The 17,624-nt window shown below is 39.8% G+C and overlaps 2 protein-coding genes across 10 annotated transcripts in view; both read right to left on the bottom strand.

Moving 5' to 3' along the window:
• Positions 1 to 485: 485 nt before the first annotated feature.
• The window catches only part of LOC146470497 (uncharacterized), a 28,101-nt gene continuing 10,962 nt past the window's right edge, over positions 486 to 17,624 (bottom strand). The window contains exons 1-5 of one of the 9 annotated variants that reach the window (XM_085122581.1): positions 10,545 to 10,593; positions 5,357 to 5,437; positions 4,559 to 4,746; positions 3,062 to 3,674; positions 486 to 2,396 (exon numbers count right to left, since the gene is read on the bottom strand). In XM_085122581.1, the coding sequence (XP_084978707.1) occupies positions 2,169 to 2,396; positions 3,062 to 3,674; positions 4,559 to 4,737 (1,020 nt within the window). In that variant the 5' untranslated portion in view covers positions 4,738 to 4,746; positions 5,357 to 5,437; positions 10,545 to 10,593 and the 3' untranslated portion in view covers positions 486 to 2,168. Of the gene's footprint in view, positions 2,397 to 3,061; positions 3,675 to 4,558; positions 4,752 to 5,356; positions 5,438 to 5,712; positions 5,863 to 6,043; positions 6,132 to 6,164; positions 6,315 to 10,544; positions 10,594 to 17,624 lie in introns of those variants that run through there. The other 8 variants (XM_085122582.1, XM_085122585.1, XM_085122576.1 and 5 more) reach the window with 8 other exon arrangements.
• On the bottom strand, positions 15,199 to 17,522 carry LOC146470500 (E3 ubiquitin-protein ligase TRIM71-like). The gene has a single exon (XM_085122019.1). It carries the CDS (start codon positions 17,154 to 17,156, stop codon positions 15,450 to 15,452), a length of 1,707 nt encoding a protein of 568 aa, XP_084978145.1. The 5' UTR covers positions 17,157 to 17,522; the 3' UTR covers positions 15,199 to 15,449.

The raw sequence follows: 17,624 nt of genomic DNA, 5'->3' as shown, positions 1-17,624 counted from the left end.
CTTGACAAAGTTACTTTATAGATAAGCAGCTACCTTAGAGCAATTTATACTAATTGTGGTCGAATTGTAATTTATGGTGAGAGGAGTTTTTACTCGTTGCTGTTGTTTGCTGCTTCCGCTGCGAGAGGAGCCCACTAATTATATAACAGGGAAAACATGCAGAGTTGTAGCAGAGAAATCACAGTTTGGTGTTCGTTGACAGTTGTTACGGGACAGTTTTCAGTAAAACTAGCCCTCGTTCAGTTTAGGAAATATCGCAAGTCTTTGTAATCGAGAAGCAAATCGTATAGTAGCGGGCTCGAGCAGACGCTTTTTCCAGATCAGTATTGCTTTTGCCCCGCCTCGGGTGGAAGGAAAACTATCCAGTCCCCACACACATCCCCCGCCCCCTCCAGGAAAAGGGGAAGAATTTTCAATTATAAGCTAGTCAAGTAAGGCTTCTCTACAGAAAGTTTTGAAGAGGTTAATAAAATGACACAATTGCGCGTAGTTTGGACAGATATATTTAAAGTCAAGAAGTAAGTTGGTAAATAAGTGAAGATACTCTTTAGCTGTAATTTTAAGGGGTTGCGTCAAGCAGTTTATGTAATTTTATCCCATGAAAGCTGCTCAAAGAATGGAATAGATTCAGTCAATGATAGTTTAAAAAGAACATATGGATGGACAAAAGAGGACTAGTCTGAAATGGCAGCCGTCTCAGCTGTAAAACAAATTTACTTCGATTTCGCTCGATAATGTTCAGAATCATCTTTGTTTGTCACGTGGCCATGATCATATAATATATCAAACACGAAAAAGTGTGTTTCATCAGATATCCAAACACCGCGAATTGGGTTAAAAAACGACGCAGCCGAGTTTTTAAATGAACTTCGAGGTGTTACGCTTGGAAATTAATCGGATGAAACACTCTTTTGAGTGTTTCATATAGTTTGTCAAACCATTAATAATTCTTGCAGAAATTTCAAGCTAGAGTTCATCAAATTTTAAGATAATTAAGACCACATTTCCAGCCCCGGCGCGAAGCGCATGCACGGGCCATAAATCAACGGGAATAAACGAGGATCCCTAACTTAGAGTACGGACCTAGAAAACGAGGTTAGTAAGATATTTATTATATCTCTGAAGTTAATCGTGCACGCGGGAAAGGAAACTATAGTTGAAGTTGAGTGAGCCGCACAGTAAAATGTCGCCCGCAAAATTGACCAATCACACCGCGCGTTATAACGGAGAGATACAATAAATTACCGTATTTCACTGTGTGGCTCGCTTAATTTGAAATTTTCCTTTCCCGCACGCCCGATTAACCTCAGAGATGTAATAAATATCTTACTAACCTCGTTTTCTCGGTCCATACTGTTAGTTACCAATCCTCGTTTTTTCCCGTTGATTTATGGCGCGCTTGGGTCATAAGTCAACGGGAGAAGACTCGGTCCGTAACTTACAGTATGGACCTCGAACTCGGTTGGTTAGAGGTATATACAGCTGTTTCGACAAAGGTTGTCCAAAAACAAAGTGTAAAAGCGTACGCGACAATGCCGAAAGGTAATACCCAATAAATTTCAATAAAAAATTTCGATAAAAGCTCAGAATCCATAATGCCTTGACTGTACAGCGTAGACTTGAGATGGCGGGCAATATGGATTCTGAGCTTTTATTGAAATTTATTGGGTATTACCTTTCGGCATTGTCGCGTGCGCTTTTACGCTTTGTTTTTGGACAACCTTTGCCGAAACAGCTGTAATCATCCTCATCGAGCGCTGCAAGTGGAAATTGATGAATTTTGTTCAATCTCTTATTATAGAAGATAAACGAAAAGGTATCACAGTGCAGACATTTCCAAAGGAAAACAAATTAGCGTGAACATACCCAAACTGCAAAACAGGCGAACATCTAAAAATTGTGCTTTGAGTTAGCTATCAGAAAACTTGTAAATTCGATACTAAAGTCCAATATACTCTTTGAAATACATAGGGTATAAATTGCCAGACCTTGTCGGGGAGTCAATACATTTCCCTTAAAAACAATGGTTCATCGAAAGTAGGTTCCTAATTTTTCTTTCATTCCTGTTGTTTCTACCTTGCGCGCCCATAGGTGTGAATATATAAATTATGAAAACTTTTAAAATCATCATAACCTACATTGTCTTCATTCTAATAGAAGGGCAATGTTTAGATCATTTGACAGGAACATCGTTTAAGTGAACAGCCAGGGTTACACCTGTAACCCGCGGGACAGTAGTGCTTCCCGTCTCCACACGGGACGGCTTGGGGAGCAAAACAACATCCCTGTCCCGAGGAGGAAAACACTGATTCGCAACACGTGGAATTGGAAGGACACATTGTCACCACTTTGCCAGAGTTGTTTTTACAGGGAACAGAATCTGTACTTGTTGCCTGCTAAAAAAAATGCAACAGAAAAACAAAACACGCTTTTTTAAAGTGTGGTCACACTGATAGTTGTCGTTTTGTGGCTGTTCCTGAATTAGAATGGACATGAGATGTTCAATTGATCCATTGTGCTAGTTGATAAGTGGGGATTGAAGCATTCAAGATCTGTTTTCTAACCGAATAAAAAAAGACAAAGCTACCTCACACAATCTACATCCTTTTTTGACAATTGTCTATGAACTATAAATTCTTTCTCATACATATAGTTCTCTTAATTACTCTCCTGGGCATAAATAAGGCTGGGAATAGCCTCTTGGAAGGCTGCCGAAGAACTGCTGATTTTGAGTGGCAGATTACCCGTGACGCAATGTCTCCAAGAGAGAACCGGGATGTGTAAGACTTAGCGAATAGAATGCTCGGGGTCCACCTACATAAAGCAACCGTAAGCGTAAGATCAAGCGGGAGGAGTGGGGGGGGGGGGGGGGGGGGGAGCTCCTACAACCGCTTTCTGTGCTTAAGGATTTTCTTGAGTCCTATGAACAGGAATAGGAATAGGAAAATAAAGTAAGAGAAATGTTTCGGAACGCAGAGAACGATGCGCCTACTGTTTCCGTCTTTCAGTCTTTTTCTCCTGTCTAACGCAGCCTGAATGCCAACGAAATAAGAACGCTTACCAGCCATTTCGGACACTTTGGATTCTCCTGTTCTGTATGACTTTTTTCATCAAGGCTCTGAGAAAGTTCCAAAATGAAACCGTTCACCCTCCCACTAAGATACTCCCATCCTTGCGGGGTGTAGTGAGGGCGCCAATATTTGTCAACAATGATGCAATCAGGAAACGGAACATCACCACAAGCTTCAACGATCCAGTTGTACAAGTCAGCGATCGCCACTGTAGGCCGTTGTTTCATCACGTTGCTTGCTATACTGTTGTAGAGTTTGACGCGATTGTTCATTTCCACATTATCGGGGATAGGTGTAGCAAGAACATACCCAACTTTAGCTCCGGTTGACAACAGTAGCGACTTTATTTCTCTTAGATTCTCAGCGTAATTAGTTGGTGATGTGTATTCCTCGGGCCAAACGTCCATGTAGTTAATGTCGTGAATTCCAAAGTTGAAGATAATCACGTCATAACTCGTTGGTTCTAACATGGCGGTCAACAGAAACATCTGCAGGCATTTAAGGCCATATTTGGAGTCCAGGGCTCCCCCATAATAGTCGTCCCAAGGAGCATGTTGGACTTGATGGCTGTCGCCTAATGCTTCTGTGACCCAAGGGGTGTAACTAGAAAGTAAATAAAAAGATTTAAAAGACCATTTAGCAGTAAGTGATGTGCTGGTTACCGCGTTCAACTTTCTATCGTGGTGTTTCAGGATTACGTTGGTCATTGTCACAAGCCCGGTTGTTTCCTTTAAACGTAAAGAGAAACTATTCAGCTCCACAATAAAAAAATGAATAAATAATAAAAAAAAAACCAAAAACTTACTGGGAGATTACCTTGTCATGAAGTATCCTCCCATCCATTTACCTGTCGGGTTGATGGAGGCATAGAGGGAAAAAGGAAAGTGGGAAAGGAGAAGAAGAAGATGGAGTTGGGAGAAGTAAGAATAGCAATATCACTTGCGAGTTTTTCGAATTTCTTTCAGTACGATCAGCAAACATAATTTACTTCTCGCAAATTGTTTTCATTATAGAAGTAGCATGTGATCATGAATTGGAACATTTTAATATTTGTGCGTTAACACTACTCCGAAATTAAAACATTGATCTTTCTATTTTTTCCCCAGTCAAGAGGACATACCGAATCTAGTCGGCCGGTTAAGTTTTCAAAGTCGGGATAGTTGCCTCTGTTATTTACTGTTTTAGTGAGTTCGCCAGTCACCTTTTTCAAAGTCTCGAGGCTAAAGGTCACTTCGTAAATGAGTGGAAATTATAGGAAACTTTTGTATATCAAATATGGCGGCCATTCTGGTAGTGATATGCCATGATTTTTGCAAATGGAAAACGACAAAAAGTAGGGCAAAATTCTTGATAACCAATTTGTCTTCGTTCCTTTCCCTGTGTTGAATCCAGATCGTCTTTTAAATGTCAGACTATAGTATTTCTAGCTTAACAGTTTTGACAAACATAGCAATTTTCAGTTAAATAAAAAATAAAATACCGCATACCCAATACTGATGGAATCACCAATAACAAGGCAGTTAATCTTTCCAGGCGTTCTTTTCAATGGCGGTCCAGGTAGGCACAAGCGCTCAGCCGGTATTAAGGACCGACTGTCATCCGTCTTCACTGAGGAGGCAAAAACCAACAGGAACACACAGCATACCAAGGAGAAACACAAATTCATCTTTTGATCCTACGCTGTTGATTGAAATTAAGTTTTAGCTACCAACTGAGGAGTTGAAATGTCGGAAGATTGAGTCGGAGACTGAAAAACATAGCTACCAAGTAACATATTATTTTGTTGATTAAAAATTTTAAAACGTTCTCTGGTTAAAAATTGAAAAGGTATGAGCTTTTGACAACCATCCTGTTGTCTTCAACGCGGAATAAAATATGAAGAGAATATAAAATGAGGACTAATAAATACAAAAAATGTACAATACAGGTGATAAGTGTGAAAAACATTATTTGTTAAGAAGAATAAGGTATTGATTGGGGAGTGGGCATGAGTTACTGTCAGCGCATTATATTTTGTCTTCTGTTGTATCTAGCGAAAGCGGACTCATTGGGACCGAGCGTAGATTTCCGCTAACGGGAGGTTGAAAAACATAAAGCGCAAATAGAGGGTAGTCCTTTTGACTCAAATCAGTGTTTCGCGATTAACTGAATAGCATAGGAAAGGGTGACACATAGCTTAGTCATTCACAGTCAGGATATTACACTGTGGAAGTCATGTCTTTCAATTCAAGTAACCGTTCAAATTTCAGTCACAAAACGTTCAACAACGGTGAGGGGCTCCTTACCTTCCACAGCAATGCCGTCGACTCGGTCCAGTGCAAAGGAGCATGAACTACTCAGTTAGGCGGACAAAGCTGACGGCAAACCTAAAAATCGTGAATTTCAAAATTGGTTAGAAGTTTGAAGACATAAGCCGTGCATAGATGCAAAATAAAATCGAATCAAAGACAGAAAATCCACTTATTAACAACTGCTGAAGAGGCCTTACTAAACCGGCACCCTTCATGGCAGGCGAGTTCAAGATGAGCTTGTAGCAGGCATAATGATCAAAGCGAAGTATAACATATGCGCACAGAGTATGAGAAAATCATTTTTAGAGAACGCCGATTTTCATATTCCAAGCTTTAATACTGTCACTTACGGTTAACATTCATTAACATATCTTGGAACTCAGATATGGAATAACCTAGCCGCATCCCTGAGAAATATCACCTCTATTGATTCCTTTGAAAGACAAATTCGAAGGATTGAACTTTTGTCAAGAATAATATATGTGCACGCACGGACTGACCTCTCTGCACCATCCGACTTTTTATTACCCTGTTGTACTTTCTCAGTCAAATGTAATATTGTTATATTAATTCATATTTATTGTGTTTCTTAGTTAGGTAACTAAGTGTCCTCAATACACAGAGGGTCTTATCCCCGGTGGTGATGTTTCACACGCCACATAATTAAGTTATGTAACTTACTTGTTTTCCAATGAATCCAACTTTCTGATCCCGAACATTGTGACTGGGCCAAGCGTGCTATGACGGAAACTTTTTCATTTGATTTCCAAATTGAAAGCTGTCAAGTGCATTGTTCACCTACCTTGGCTCTCCACTGAGCTGTTTATCGAGTGCCTATCCACACAAAAAAGCACGCAAGCGCTCGTATTTTACCAGGGATCTTCCCGCATTTGCAGGGTCAATCACAAGAGAGAAGCATACCGTATAATTGCACACTTTCAGTCAAAACATATTCGTAATTCATATTTTTTATAATTTTAGGGATATTGTTCTTACATCATCCACGGTTGCCTTAGTCACACTAAGCGGGCCTGGAAAAATTTAATTTTCTTTCAGATTTAGTTTTAATCCTTTGCAATATTTTTTTATTTACATGACTTTGAGTTCCCTTGTTATAGATTGATTTTGTAACATTAATAGTGACAGGAAGTGTGTATAACCCGACAAAGAACTTTCGTAGATTTCGGCTTTTATATTGACAAGTGCCCCGCGTGGAGTCATAAGGTCAAATATACCTTTTTTTGGTCTTAGAAAGTGGAGCAAATACATTATCATTCGATGCATGTTTTTATTCCTTTTCATTGGCCGAGAGCAAACCACGTCACCTGCAAATATCTGCCTACAAATAATGGTCTGCTCATGCGCAATACTGACGAACTGTGTTTTGCTGAGTGTTGTGCTGCAAATAATATTCTGCTCATGCGTAATTGAAATCACGCTCTTGTGTGAAAATGGCAGATCACTTCCCTGAGCTATCGGAGAGAAAATAATTATGAAAAACAAACTCGGTGATTGAATGATAAAACGATTATTGAACTCGGTTATCGCCAAATATCGTGGTTTGCCAGTGTCTCGCAGATCAATTCTTTGCCTCAGCCTTCGGCTGCGGCAAACAATTGATCTGCTCGCCACTGACAAATCATGATATTTTGCTCAACCTCGTGCAATAATTGTTGATTATTCTGCCAGGTTGTAACTTGAGGATACAAGCTGGGCGTCGTTTAATGCCTTCCACAATATTCATGGCACGATATTTTACTATTATAGGTGGTTTGCATTGCCGCCATGTTGGTATACAAAACAAAAGAAAATTTGTCCACATAGTTTACATAAAAATGGAAGTTAATTCCTAGAGGAGAAAAATCTTATTGTTCCTGTAAACCAACATGGCCGCCATGGACGACATGCAAACCATCAATTGGATAAATTCGGGTTGCACTTGGTTAATAATTTGTTTGACAGGTGGATATGAAAATAGTTCTTGCTTTCAACTACAGTGGAAGCTCGATTTAATGAAGCCGGCCATGCAAGGGACTAGGGAAATTGGTTCGTTATATTGAAGTGATGTTCCGTATATTTTAAAAGGCCGGGCTGGAGAATATCGTTAATTCGTTAAAAAGAGGACTTCGTTATATAAAGACTCGTTTAATCGAGCTTCCACTGTACCTTGGAAGTACAATGTTCTCTAGAAATTGGAAAAGGACTTCTTCTTCTGGCTGCTGCTAAGAGAAGGATGTATCTAGCATTATTTGTCTTCTGATATAGGCTATGCCTTCCCTATACAGAGCCTGTAAACTTATTATTCGCCCGCGAACGATAAATGTTAACGGGTTAATTACTCGCAGTAAATTTTCCACATTCCTCTCAAGGAAGGACGCGATTCATTTTCTCATTTTTTTAGTAATTTGAATCGCACACGATAAGCCGAACATGGAAACTTTTAAGTTAAATTTCTATACTTTCCCGTCTCTGTACGGCGAGTACAGATCGGGGAGTGGGAGGGTGGGGGCTTAAGGCTCACCCAACTTTGAATCGCGTTTACGGTAAACATCAAACGTGAGATTCGCGTTGACGTGTTCTAGAAAAAATAAGTACATAGATGAGAGTAGAGCAAAATAATAGACCATTTTCGAGTTGCTTTGAACCTCATTATGAAAGCGAGGCTAAGCGCAAAGGTTTTATTATGAAAATTAGTTTTCATTCATATGTAAATAAAACTAATTTTCATATGAAAAGTTTTGCACTTAGCCTTGCTTTTATAGTGAGTTTCTCAGCAACTCGGAAATGGCCTATTCTGGCCTTTGATTTTAACGCAAAACTACTGATCAGAATTTTACTGAGAAACTGAAAACAGAGAGCGGCAAATATAGGATAAACAAGTTCACGTGGTCATTCAGTTTCTGCTGTTTGCCGTGAAAGGAAGGTTAAGATGACGTTTACGGCAAACGGCAAACGTCAGATATGAGCACGTGACCATGTTTATCCTATATTTACCGCTTGCTGTTTTCAGTTTCTTTGTCAAATCGAGTAGTTTTGCGTTAGCATTAAAGGCCAGAATTAGTTTGCACTATTCTCATCTTTCTTCTCTTTATTTCAAGAAAACTTAAAAGCGAATCTCACGTTTGCCGTAAACGTGATTCTTAAAAATGAGTACATAAATGGGAATAGGATATAAATTGAATGTTTTCTTTAATTTTTTACCTTGCGCGCCCGTAGGTGTGAAACCATTATGAGCTATAACTACATTCTAAGACGGATGGTGTTCACATCCTTTGACAGAAACACCAGTAAACTGAACAGTCAGTATCACACCTGTAACCCGCGGGACAATAGTGCTTCCCGTCTCCACACGGGACGGCTTGGGGCGTAAGACAACATCCCTGTCCCGAAGAGGAAAACACTGATTCGCAACACGTGGAATTGGAAGGACACATTGTCACCACTTTGCCAGACTTGTTTGTACAAGGAACAGAACCTCTGCTTATTGCCTGCTAAAAGTTTGTTGTCGACCGCGTGTTGAATGTTCATCCAGAAATTAATAACCTGTGCATCATCCATGACATAGGACCTTACGGTTGCGCTTCAATGGGTCTCAACCTTAACGCCAAACTACAGCACGCGGAAATTTTGCGCGTTGGCCGCAATATTTATGAGATGATTCGTCGACCACAAACTTTCGAAGACTACTTTGCGACGATGGTGTTTCCTTAAGAAAGAGGCCATACGTAAAAGGTTTTTCTTAGTGGATGGTCAGCTTACAGTTCTGCGTTTGTAAAACGACTTGTGTTCTTAATAAGACAGAAATTCGAAAAGGGTTTATCGTAAATTGGACAGGAAAATTACATCATTAGCGAAGTGAATTTTATTTCAGCGTCGATCAATGGAAAACTGTTGGTCTGGAAACTTTCACGCGGGATGTTTTGGTCGATGTAAGCATCAACTTTGTATCGGCCGAGTACCCACGGTCACAATCTGTTTAAACGTACAAAAATAAAAATGCAATTGTAAACATTCAGTACCACAGTACAGTACAGTATTTCAAACGGCATTGTTACGTACTTGTAGTGTCTCCAACAAAATGATAACAGACTGGCTTTCACGTTAATTAAATATGGGCTAAAATCACTCACTCCATTCTATGCCCGCTTAACTCAGGGCTGTCAAAGGGCCTGTTGTTACAACGCCATCATAGACCCTATGCAAAAATGGCTGACATTTTAATATTCTTTTGTCTGCATTCAAATTAGCCTCACTAGCCTCGTTCACGGTGCAACATTCTTTTGATTTTTAAACTCAAGAATGAGGTTAGTTGGGCTCAGTTAAATGCAAACAAAAGAATGTTAAAATGTCAGCCATTTTTGCATAGGGTCTATATTCCATTTGTTTTATCACTGTCTATAAACTGGTAATAGCTATGGCTAAGTGCGAACGGGAAAGGCAGAAAATAGCCGATGTCTTACATATGAATGTATGAAGAGGAGGAAACACACAAACTAATTGCAACAAGTCTATTTTCTAGTTATATAAAATTGAACAGTAATGACTCGACATGCTCAACTGACATCATTCTCAAAGGCCACCTTAGTTTCAGTTTTGTCAGTTCACCAAAAACTATTCTCCCAATTGTTCCTTGTAGGTTTTAGCCCGATTGAACTTGATCACATAAATAAAGAGGCCTAGATCGGCAAATATGGATTAGCTGTCTTGTAGATCAAGATACCTTAACGTGTATCTGGTGGATGATGAAATCTGTAGAATTTCCTGTAAGCAGAAGCTCCATCACAAGTACTTGTGAGAACCGTAAAATCCCTCTCCTCTTACGATAACTCTTCTGCACATTGCCGGTAAGCAAAAATTTTCGTGGGGAGATGGTTTTGAAATTTCAAAGTTCTACACTGGCTACTCAGTTTCGAACTCAATGTCACTATAGGCCACTGTAATTTATTTAGTTCACCATTCAAATGAAAGCTACTTGCTGTGCAACGGTGTTCTCAGTTTCTCTCGACAATTTGTCTCTATTATGAATTAACAGTTAAACATTCAACAGCGGCACTTTTAGAATGGCGACAAACTGGAGGCTTAGATATTACCAATACTTCTTTAACGATTAGAGCGCGGTAAATATAGACCACAAACTTCATTAAATTGTTTGTAAAAAGACCGTAATTATATGTCAAAATACCTGAGAAAGTACGAGGTTCCGTTGAAAAGTTGTCGAGCGTCAGTGTCCACGTGTTTACTTGACAAGGCCTTCTTAATCGTCTGTTGAAGGTTTCGCTATTCCGTTTTTCCCTGACTGGCTTTTAAAAGCAAGAAGAAGGATTTAACGTGGCAGCGATTCGAAAGGAAATATTTTGAAGCAGGAAAACCGAGTTCCCAGAGCGACTTTACTTAACGCTTTTTCTTTTGTTAACATTCGATAACGGTAAGCAAGGCAAATCAGATATAATTTGCAATTCAATAAAATTTCAACAAGCTCCGCGTTGTCTTAAAGGAATATTTTTTACAAACGAAAACAAGTGTTTACAGTAATTGATAGAGTAAAGTCATCGAAACGATTTTCGTATGATTTTCACAGTAAAGTAACAATTTTGGTCTCAATCTAACAGTTAAAACACTTCACGAAAACATCGAAATTACGTATGAACTGTAGAGCATGTACTGCTTCTACACCCCCCGCCCCCCGCCAATACAAACACCTCGCCAATGTTGATCAACATTACAGGGAAAGAAATTAGCTTACGTTCCAACATTTGTGCAGACCGAAGTGTCACGAGACTGTAACACGTAAATTAAAGGATCCTTTCATACAGGGTTTTCTGAAGTTAATTTACAGACACAAACAGAACCGACGAATCCTTGCCCTGAGCGGATTCGTCGGTTCCTTTGATGCACCATGATCCGAGTGATCTTGGATCATAGGCCTGAACAAAGGAATGCAACCATAGTTTTGTGGAGATTAATTATCCTGCGAAACTAACATTGCAACCAAGCAGAACCCAGCAATCTTTCCATTACGCATTATAACAATAATTATAATAATTTCAAAAGTAATTTCCAATTATAAGAACGTTACCAGAATCCTTTGCACCTGACAAATCGCGAGAGCCTGGAGATAGCCTTATATTTTGGCGCCATTTTTTCAAGAGGCAAGGCTTGCCGATCGACAAATCGACGCGTTTCATGAACTGTTCCGTCGCCGACTGGCCAGTTTGGACTTTTGGTAAGCACCCTTAGTAACCGAGCATTCTCTTCGAATCCCAAAAGTGAGCGCTAAGCGTGCGAGCGTTAACTCAAAAATCCCCCTAGTCAGGTTTGGGGGATAACATCAAGCGTTTAGCCGCAGCGCCTTGACTTTGAAAAAAATTTTGGTTACCAAGACCCATCGGAAATACAGTTCGTGAAAGAATTGTTCGAAATGTAGGGGTAGAAACGACGAGAAAAGACAACATTACTTCACTGTGAGTTCAATTTCCTTTATTTAAGACATATCAAACTTACTTTGCTCGAACGGCAGTTTCCCTATAGCCCAAGCTTAGCATCCGAAAAATCTCGCTGTAGCATCAGATCCAAGCGAGATGCACTTATTGAGACAAGGTGACGAAAAGACCGGAAGCGCAAAGGAGCGCGAAAAAGTACAAATACTGCGGAGGAACTCACGAACACAAGCGTGGAAAATGATTGACGTTTGGCAAAAGATGTGCCAACTGTGGAAAAAGCGATCACTAAGCGAACGTAGAATAGCCATAAACTGCTCCGATTAATGCAATGTCAGAGGTGTATTTTCTGTGTCTCCGTGCATTTAGCCGGGAACCGTTAATTTTTTTATGGGATGGTGGGGGGAGGGGGCTGGTAGGTGTTTTTTTGGGAGTGCTAGTTGGAAATTGTATAACCGCCCTCCCTCCACCAAGCTAGCCACTTTTACTCTTAGAAAAAGTGTAAGACGTTTGAATACCTCTATCTTGAGATGTTCTGAACTGTTACATTTCACTTAACATGATTATAATTTTAAATCTCATCCCAAAAGAATGAAAAGTCAATTTCGGACCTCCTAGTCATCGTTCGTCCTGAGTGTGTTGTATCTGGCCGCTCATCGGTGTCTTCCTCATCTGCCGTATCTGCAAGGATGACATCATTTGAGTAATCTCTGTCGAAGTCAATGGCATCACTCTCGTACTCATTGTTACTGTCATGGTCGCTTTCATCTGCTTTCCTGCTGTCACAACAGGGGCCCTGTTGTCTTTTTTTCTCTCACTCCAGTTTGACCAGTTCTGAGAGGACTAATCCGCTGCAAGCAATGTCTTACATTAGCCTTTGCTATTTTATTCTTACTGCTCTTCAGATGCTGCTTCAGTCCATGGTGTTTTACGTATTTGTCTAACTCTGGCTCACGGACCTTTTTCGGCTTGGTTCATGCTCGCTTGGTTACATCGTCAAATAGATCAGCCCATGGATAACCCTGTTACTTCTTTTCTTTTGCCTCCCTACATTCCCTTGTCCTTTCTACCATTCTGTTATTCCTTTAAACTTCATCAACTCAAGATGCTCAAGATGATCTACCACCAACTTCGATTTGAAAAAGAACTTGTCTGCAAATGCAGTAATGCTCTCCAGGTCAGATAAAACCAGCATACTAGTGCTATGTCGTTTCTTTAATCGCACTCTTGGTTATTAATCGTCTGTTTAACGATCCAGGCAGTTCAATTTTTTTTGTCAGAGGATGCCACTTTTCAAAAGGTAGATGGTTGGTCAGAGAGATCAGCAGAGTTGTTAAAACCAGAGTACCAGGTAAAGGCTACTGATGGACGAAGATTGAACTACGTTATAATAAAGCAAGAAGAGGCCTTTGAGAAACTGATTGGTCTTCTAACTGAGAAACTAAAACTCGTGACTCCACGCTCTTCCAGGCCAATAGCATTACTGTGAAGCATGACGAGCAATTCCACTACGATTTCAATATAATGTAGAGCACATCGCTAGCGTTGAGGCAAAGCAGTCACAGGTTTCACGGGAAATAGAAACCCTGAACCGAGAAAAGAAGAAGACCTTTGAACGGATCTTCAAGGGCCTAAAAGGAAACAGTGCATTAAAGAAAAAGAAAATCGGAAATCAAAGGACAGAAAGCTTTGAAAACAACGTCCGACAAGTATATTGCACCTCCGTTGCAAATCCCCTTGCCAATTGCAACGAGCTTCCCCATTGTCTTTTTTTACTTCCCCAACCCCCCTTCTTCCCCATTCTCTGAAGCCTGCATAAACGTGAAAGACGTAGCAACGCTGCTGTTTAGGCGGGATGCATCATCCATTTCTTATCTCTTGCAAGCAAACGTTTTTGCAATACGGCAGGAAGTAGGATGTTCACCAATCTTAAGCCGGACATAAGGGACAGGGTGAACTGTATCCTGGAAATTACCGCACGGAAGACACGAGAGAAGAGGAAGGAGAAGACGATGAGAAGTAGGAAGAGAACGACAAAAAAGAAGAAGAGAACGTCGAAGAGAAAAAGGAAGGAGACGCTTGAAAATTTTAATGATTTGTATAAGAAAGACAACATCTCACCTTTTTCTATTAGAGAGCTATTATTTTTTCCATATCAACGTTGTTAAGGAATTTTTGTTGTTACTTTGGAACTGTTTTAGCATATAATAGATGTATTTCGTGAATAAAGCAGGAGAATTTCTCATCAATTTGTGAAAATTTCATTCCACTTCTTTATCTCAGAATTTCGACCGACCCCTCCCCCCCCCCCCCCCGCCTTTCCTTCAATTTTTTAGGCGGCCCCTCCCACTTAAACATTATTGTTTCGCGTGCCACCTCTCAACCCATCTCATAAAAAAATTAACGGTCCCTTTTCCAAGCGACGAAAGGAAGACTTTCCTTTCTCATAAAAAATCTCCCTTTTTCTCAACACGAAAGTGACTTTATTGTTATACACTGTACTTTTATTCTCATTGCGCTAATACATTATAACTAACTTAAAGATAACTTAAGTGAACGTATCTATACCGTTTTAAAACACTTCATATACTCCCTATACGGTTTATTATAAAATTAGTTTAACAGTTGAAGCCTCTGAAGGCGATCAAGGACAAGTTATTTCCCATTGAATCTATAAACTAAAAACAAACCTTAACTGTTAAGCTGATCTAATATTAATCCATTGAGTATTATACGCCATTTTGAAGCTAAGGTATGTTACTTATTTTACAAATTGCTGTGACCGAGTGCAATGAAAACAATCATTGCCAAAATCTAATAAAGTGTTGACTTATTACCGTCCAAGGCCTTTGTCACCATTTTTGAGTTAGATTGTGTTGGAAGAAACGGATTACGGGAAGGGTTTGAATTTTTGTAGTAAAAAGATCGTAATCTTAGTTTCATAAGGTTTGATCGCACTATTTTTTGTCCAACCTTTTTCAATAAAAATTATGATCAAAATATTACAGTTAAAATTTCAATCGTTTAAAGTTTGCTTATCATTTTTACATAAATTATGACCTAAATTTGGAAAGCGCTACATTTCTCAAACTGGGTAATTGCGATTTTGTTGAAACTTTGTTCAGCGCAAGTCACTAATGCGCACTATGTGTAGCCGAGAGATTCTCACGAAAAAAAGCTGGCAACAGCAGAATTTCGACTCAGACCTCAAAGGGGCGTGGCACTATAACCACGTGACATTTACACCGATCGCCAAATTTTTTTTGCTATATTGTAGATTGATCTATATGTTATACATTCTATGTGTTACACTTACGATAAAAGTAAAGGTGGGGATACCAGAGAGATTCAAAGTAGGGTGGTACCACCAAAAAATAACTGGGTCGAGTCACCTTAAATCGTGTTTTACTGGACCTTTTCTGTCACTTTTCAGTAAGTTCAGCACGCCCCAAGTGCACTGCTTTTAATTTAATCGTAAGCCCACCAAGAAAAAAACCGAGGATAGCCCGACCTATTTCAGTTAAACGAATATTCAATATTCGCTAAGTTAGCCCAGGGATATACTGAATTTAACGCTGCTAAATCTTGTAAATTAAAGTACAAAATATTAAGTAATGGAAATGACCAAAGCATATCACTTTGGAACACTTCTAATGGTAAACATAAATGGAGTTTTTGTCATGATCGAGTACAAGCACATTTCCGTTTTTATTGACGGCAACATTACAAAGACAGCTGGCGTCGAAATGTTGTCCTGTTATTTTAGTTACAAACTTGCCGTCCAGTGTGAAAAGTTGGAGTCTTCTGTTTCCACGATCGCACACAATCAGTTGGTTAAACTTGTCAATGACGAGTCCAATGGGAAACTTCAACTGTCCGTCACCAGATCCCTCACAGCCAATATCATATTGATACACTCCTGCATTGTTGAATACCTTGACACAATGAGCACGAGGATAAGAAACAAAAAATGTGTCCTCGTGATAAACAGCGGAGAATGGCGCATAATCACCATCGGGAGCACTGAAAGACTGAAGCAGGTCATTCCCATCAGGGGAGAGGACTTTGATTTGTTTGTCATTCAAGTCGCACGTAATTATGCAACCATCACTTCCAAAAGATACGTTAATCGTTTCCTTTAGGCGTTTGTTGTTGACGTGTTTGATAAACTGACCACTTTCAGTAAACAGGGAAAATTTATTCTCGACACTGGGAACACAAGCAATGATGTCACCAGACTCGGTAAATGCCGACGAATAAGGCTCAGTTTTGAGTTTAATCTCTCTCAAGAAATTTCCATCAGAGCTAAACATTTGAATTCGCTTATTTTCGGTATCCGCCACTGCAATCATTCCAGTTTTATCGCTCACAGTGATATCCCAAGGTTCGTTAAACTCTCCTTGTCCTTTCCCAGTTGATCCAAACTGAAACGCAAATTGATACTGATGAGGAACAACCTGCACAACCAAGGGACTACCAGTCAGCGGCTGACCATTAACTTGCATCTCCACTCTATGTTGTCCTGCACTCTGTGGTGTGTATGTTACTGTGTACCTTCCGTCTTTGGTCTCTTTCATATCTGTTTTCAGTTGATCGCCTTCTGGCGTTAAGATGTGGACTTTTATGTCATCACCTTCTTGATTACATTGCAATCCATCTGAATCTTTAGTCACAATCGTGAAATTTGTTTCTTTTCCTTCCATTACCTCTTTCTCACTTTGTCTTTCAGCTAACGACATCGAAGGATCGGTGTTACTAACCACAATTCGATCCAAAATATGCAGCTTATTTTCCAGTATGTAATGCACATGTGGCGGCTTATATATTTCAGGTTTCGTTGCATTCAATAGTTCTTCACAACGTCCAACGATGGCCTGATTGGTTTGTAGAATTTCAGCGCTGATGTCTCTTTTTAAGATACTCTCGCCTCGTTCAACGCAGCTTTTCAGTTGAGTGACAATCAACTCAAAGTTTTCCATTCGTGTTGCGTGATGTTTTTGTCGCGCGTCATAAATTTCTGTCAAATTGGCCTTGATTTTGCTTTCATGTTCCCGCAAATCACGAATCATTTCTTCCACTGCCTCAGTCATCTTCTGTTCGGCAGAGAGAATTTCGTTTTTGTTTTTGTCCATCAATTCGATTTGTTTCTTAATTTCATTCTCATAAATAACAGTTTCCGCTTTCACTTTCTTCACAGCTTCCGCCATTTGTATCTTTTGTGCTTGAGCAGCTTTCTGAGTGTCTGTCATGGTGTGTCGATTATGACTCACTACACTGCACTTGTGGCAAATAGGAACTTTGCATTCTTCGCAGTAAAATTCTAGAAGTTGATTTTCATGATATCGCTGTGAACACATGACGGGCCTGTTGATCAACTCTTCGACATCTAGCGTTTGCAATTTGTCGATCAAAACATTGCGATGACCTCTTGTGGCCTTCAAGCGTTGATGAGCCTCAAAACAATCTTTACAGAGAAAATTCTGGCACACGAAACAGTAACTAGTTGCGCTATTCAGGTTGTCGTTACAACTGCCACATTTCTGAGCCTGTGCGCTGCGATCTTTGAGAGCAAGAACATCTACCAGTCGGTTGAGATGAAACGATGTGGGCAAGTTGTTGAACGTATCTCCTTCGGGTATTTGGAATGATGTCTGGCAAACTGGGCATTTGATTGTTGTTTGTAGCTGTCTTCTGGCGAAGCCTGCCAGTTTGTCGAGGCCAGCTAGACAATCTGTACTTTGCGAAATGAAAAAATGAAAATCTGTACTTTGCGAAATGAAAAAAAAAAAAATAAATGAAAATCTGTACTTTGCGGAGTGAATAAA

The sequence above is a fragment of the Pavona decussata genome, unplaced genomic scaffold (genome assembly GCF_977016875.1).
Source record: "Pavona decussata unplaced genomic scaffold, jaPavDecu1.1 SCAFFOLD_114, whole genome shotgun sequence".
In the NCBI taxonomy this organism is placed as follows: domain Eukaryota; kingdom Metazoa; phylum Cnidaria; class Anthozoa; order Scleractinia; family Agariciidae; genus Pavona; species Pavona decussata.
Note: the sequence above shows the minus strand (reverse complement) of the source record. Positions and strands in the feature narration are given on the sequence as shown.

Coding starts and splice junctions, on each gene's coding strand:
- LOC146470500 (XM_085122019.1), bottom strand. CDS start 17,156: ATGTGTTCACAGCGATATCATGAAAATCAACTTCTAGAATTTTACTGC.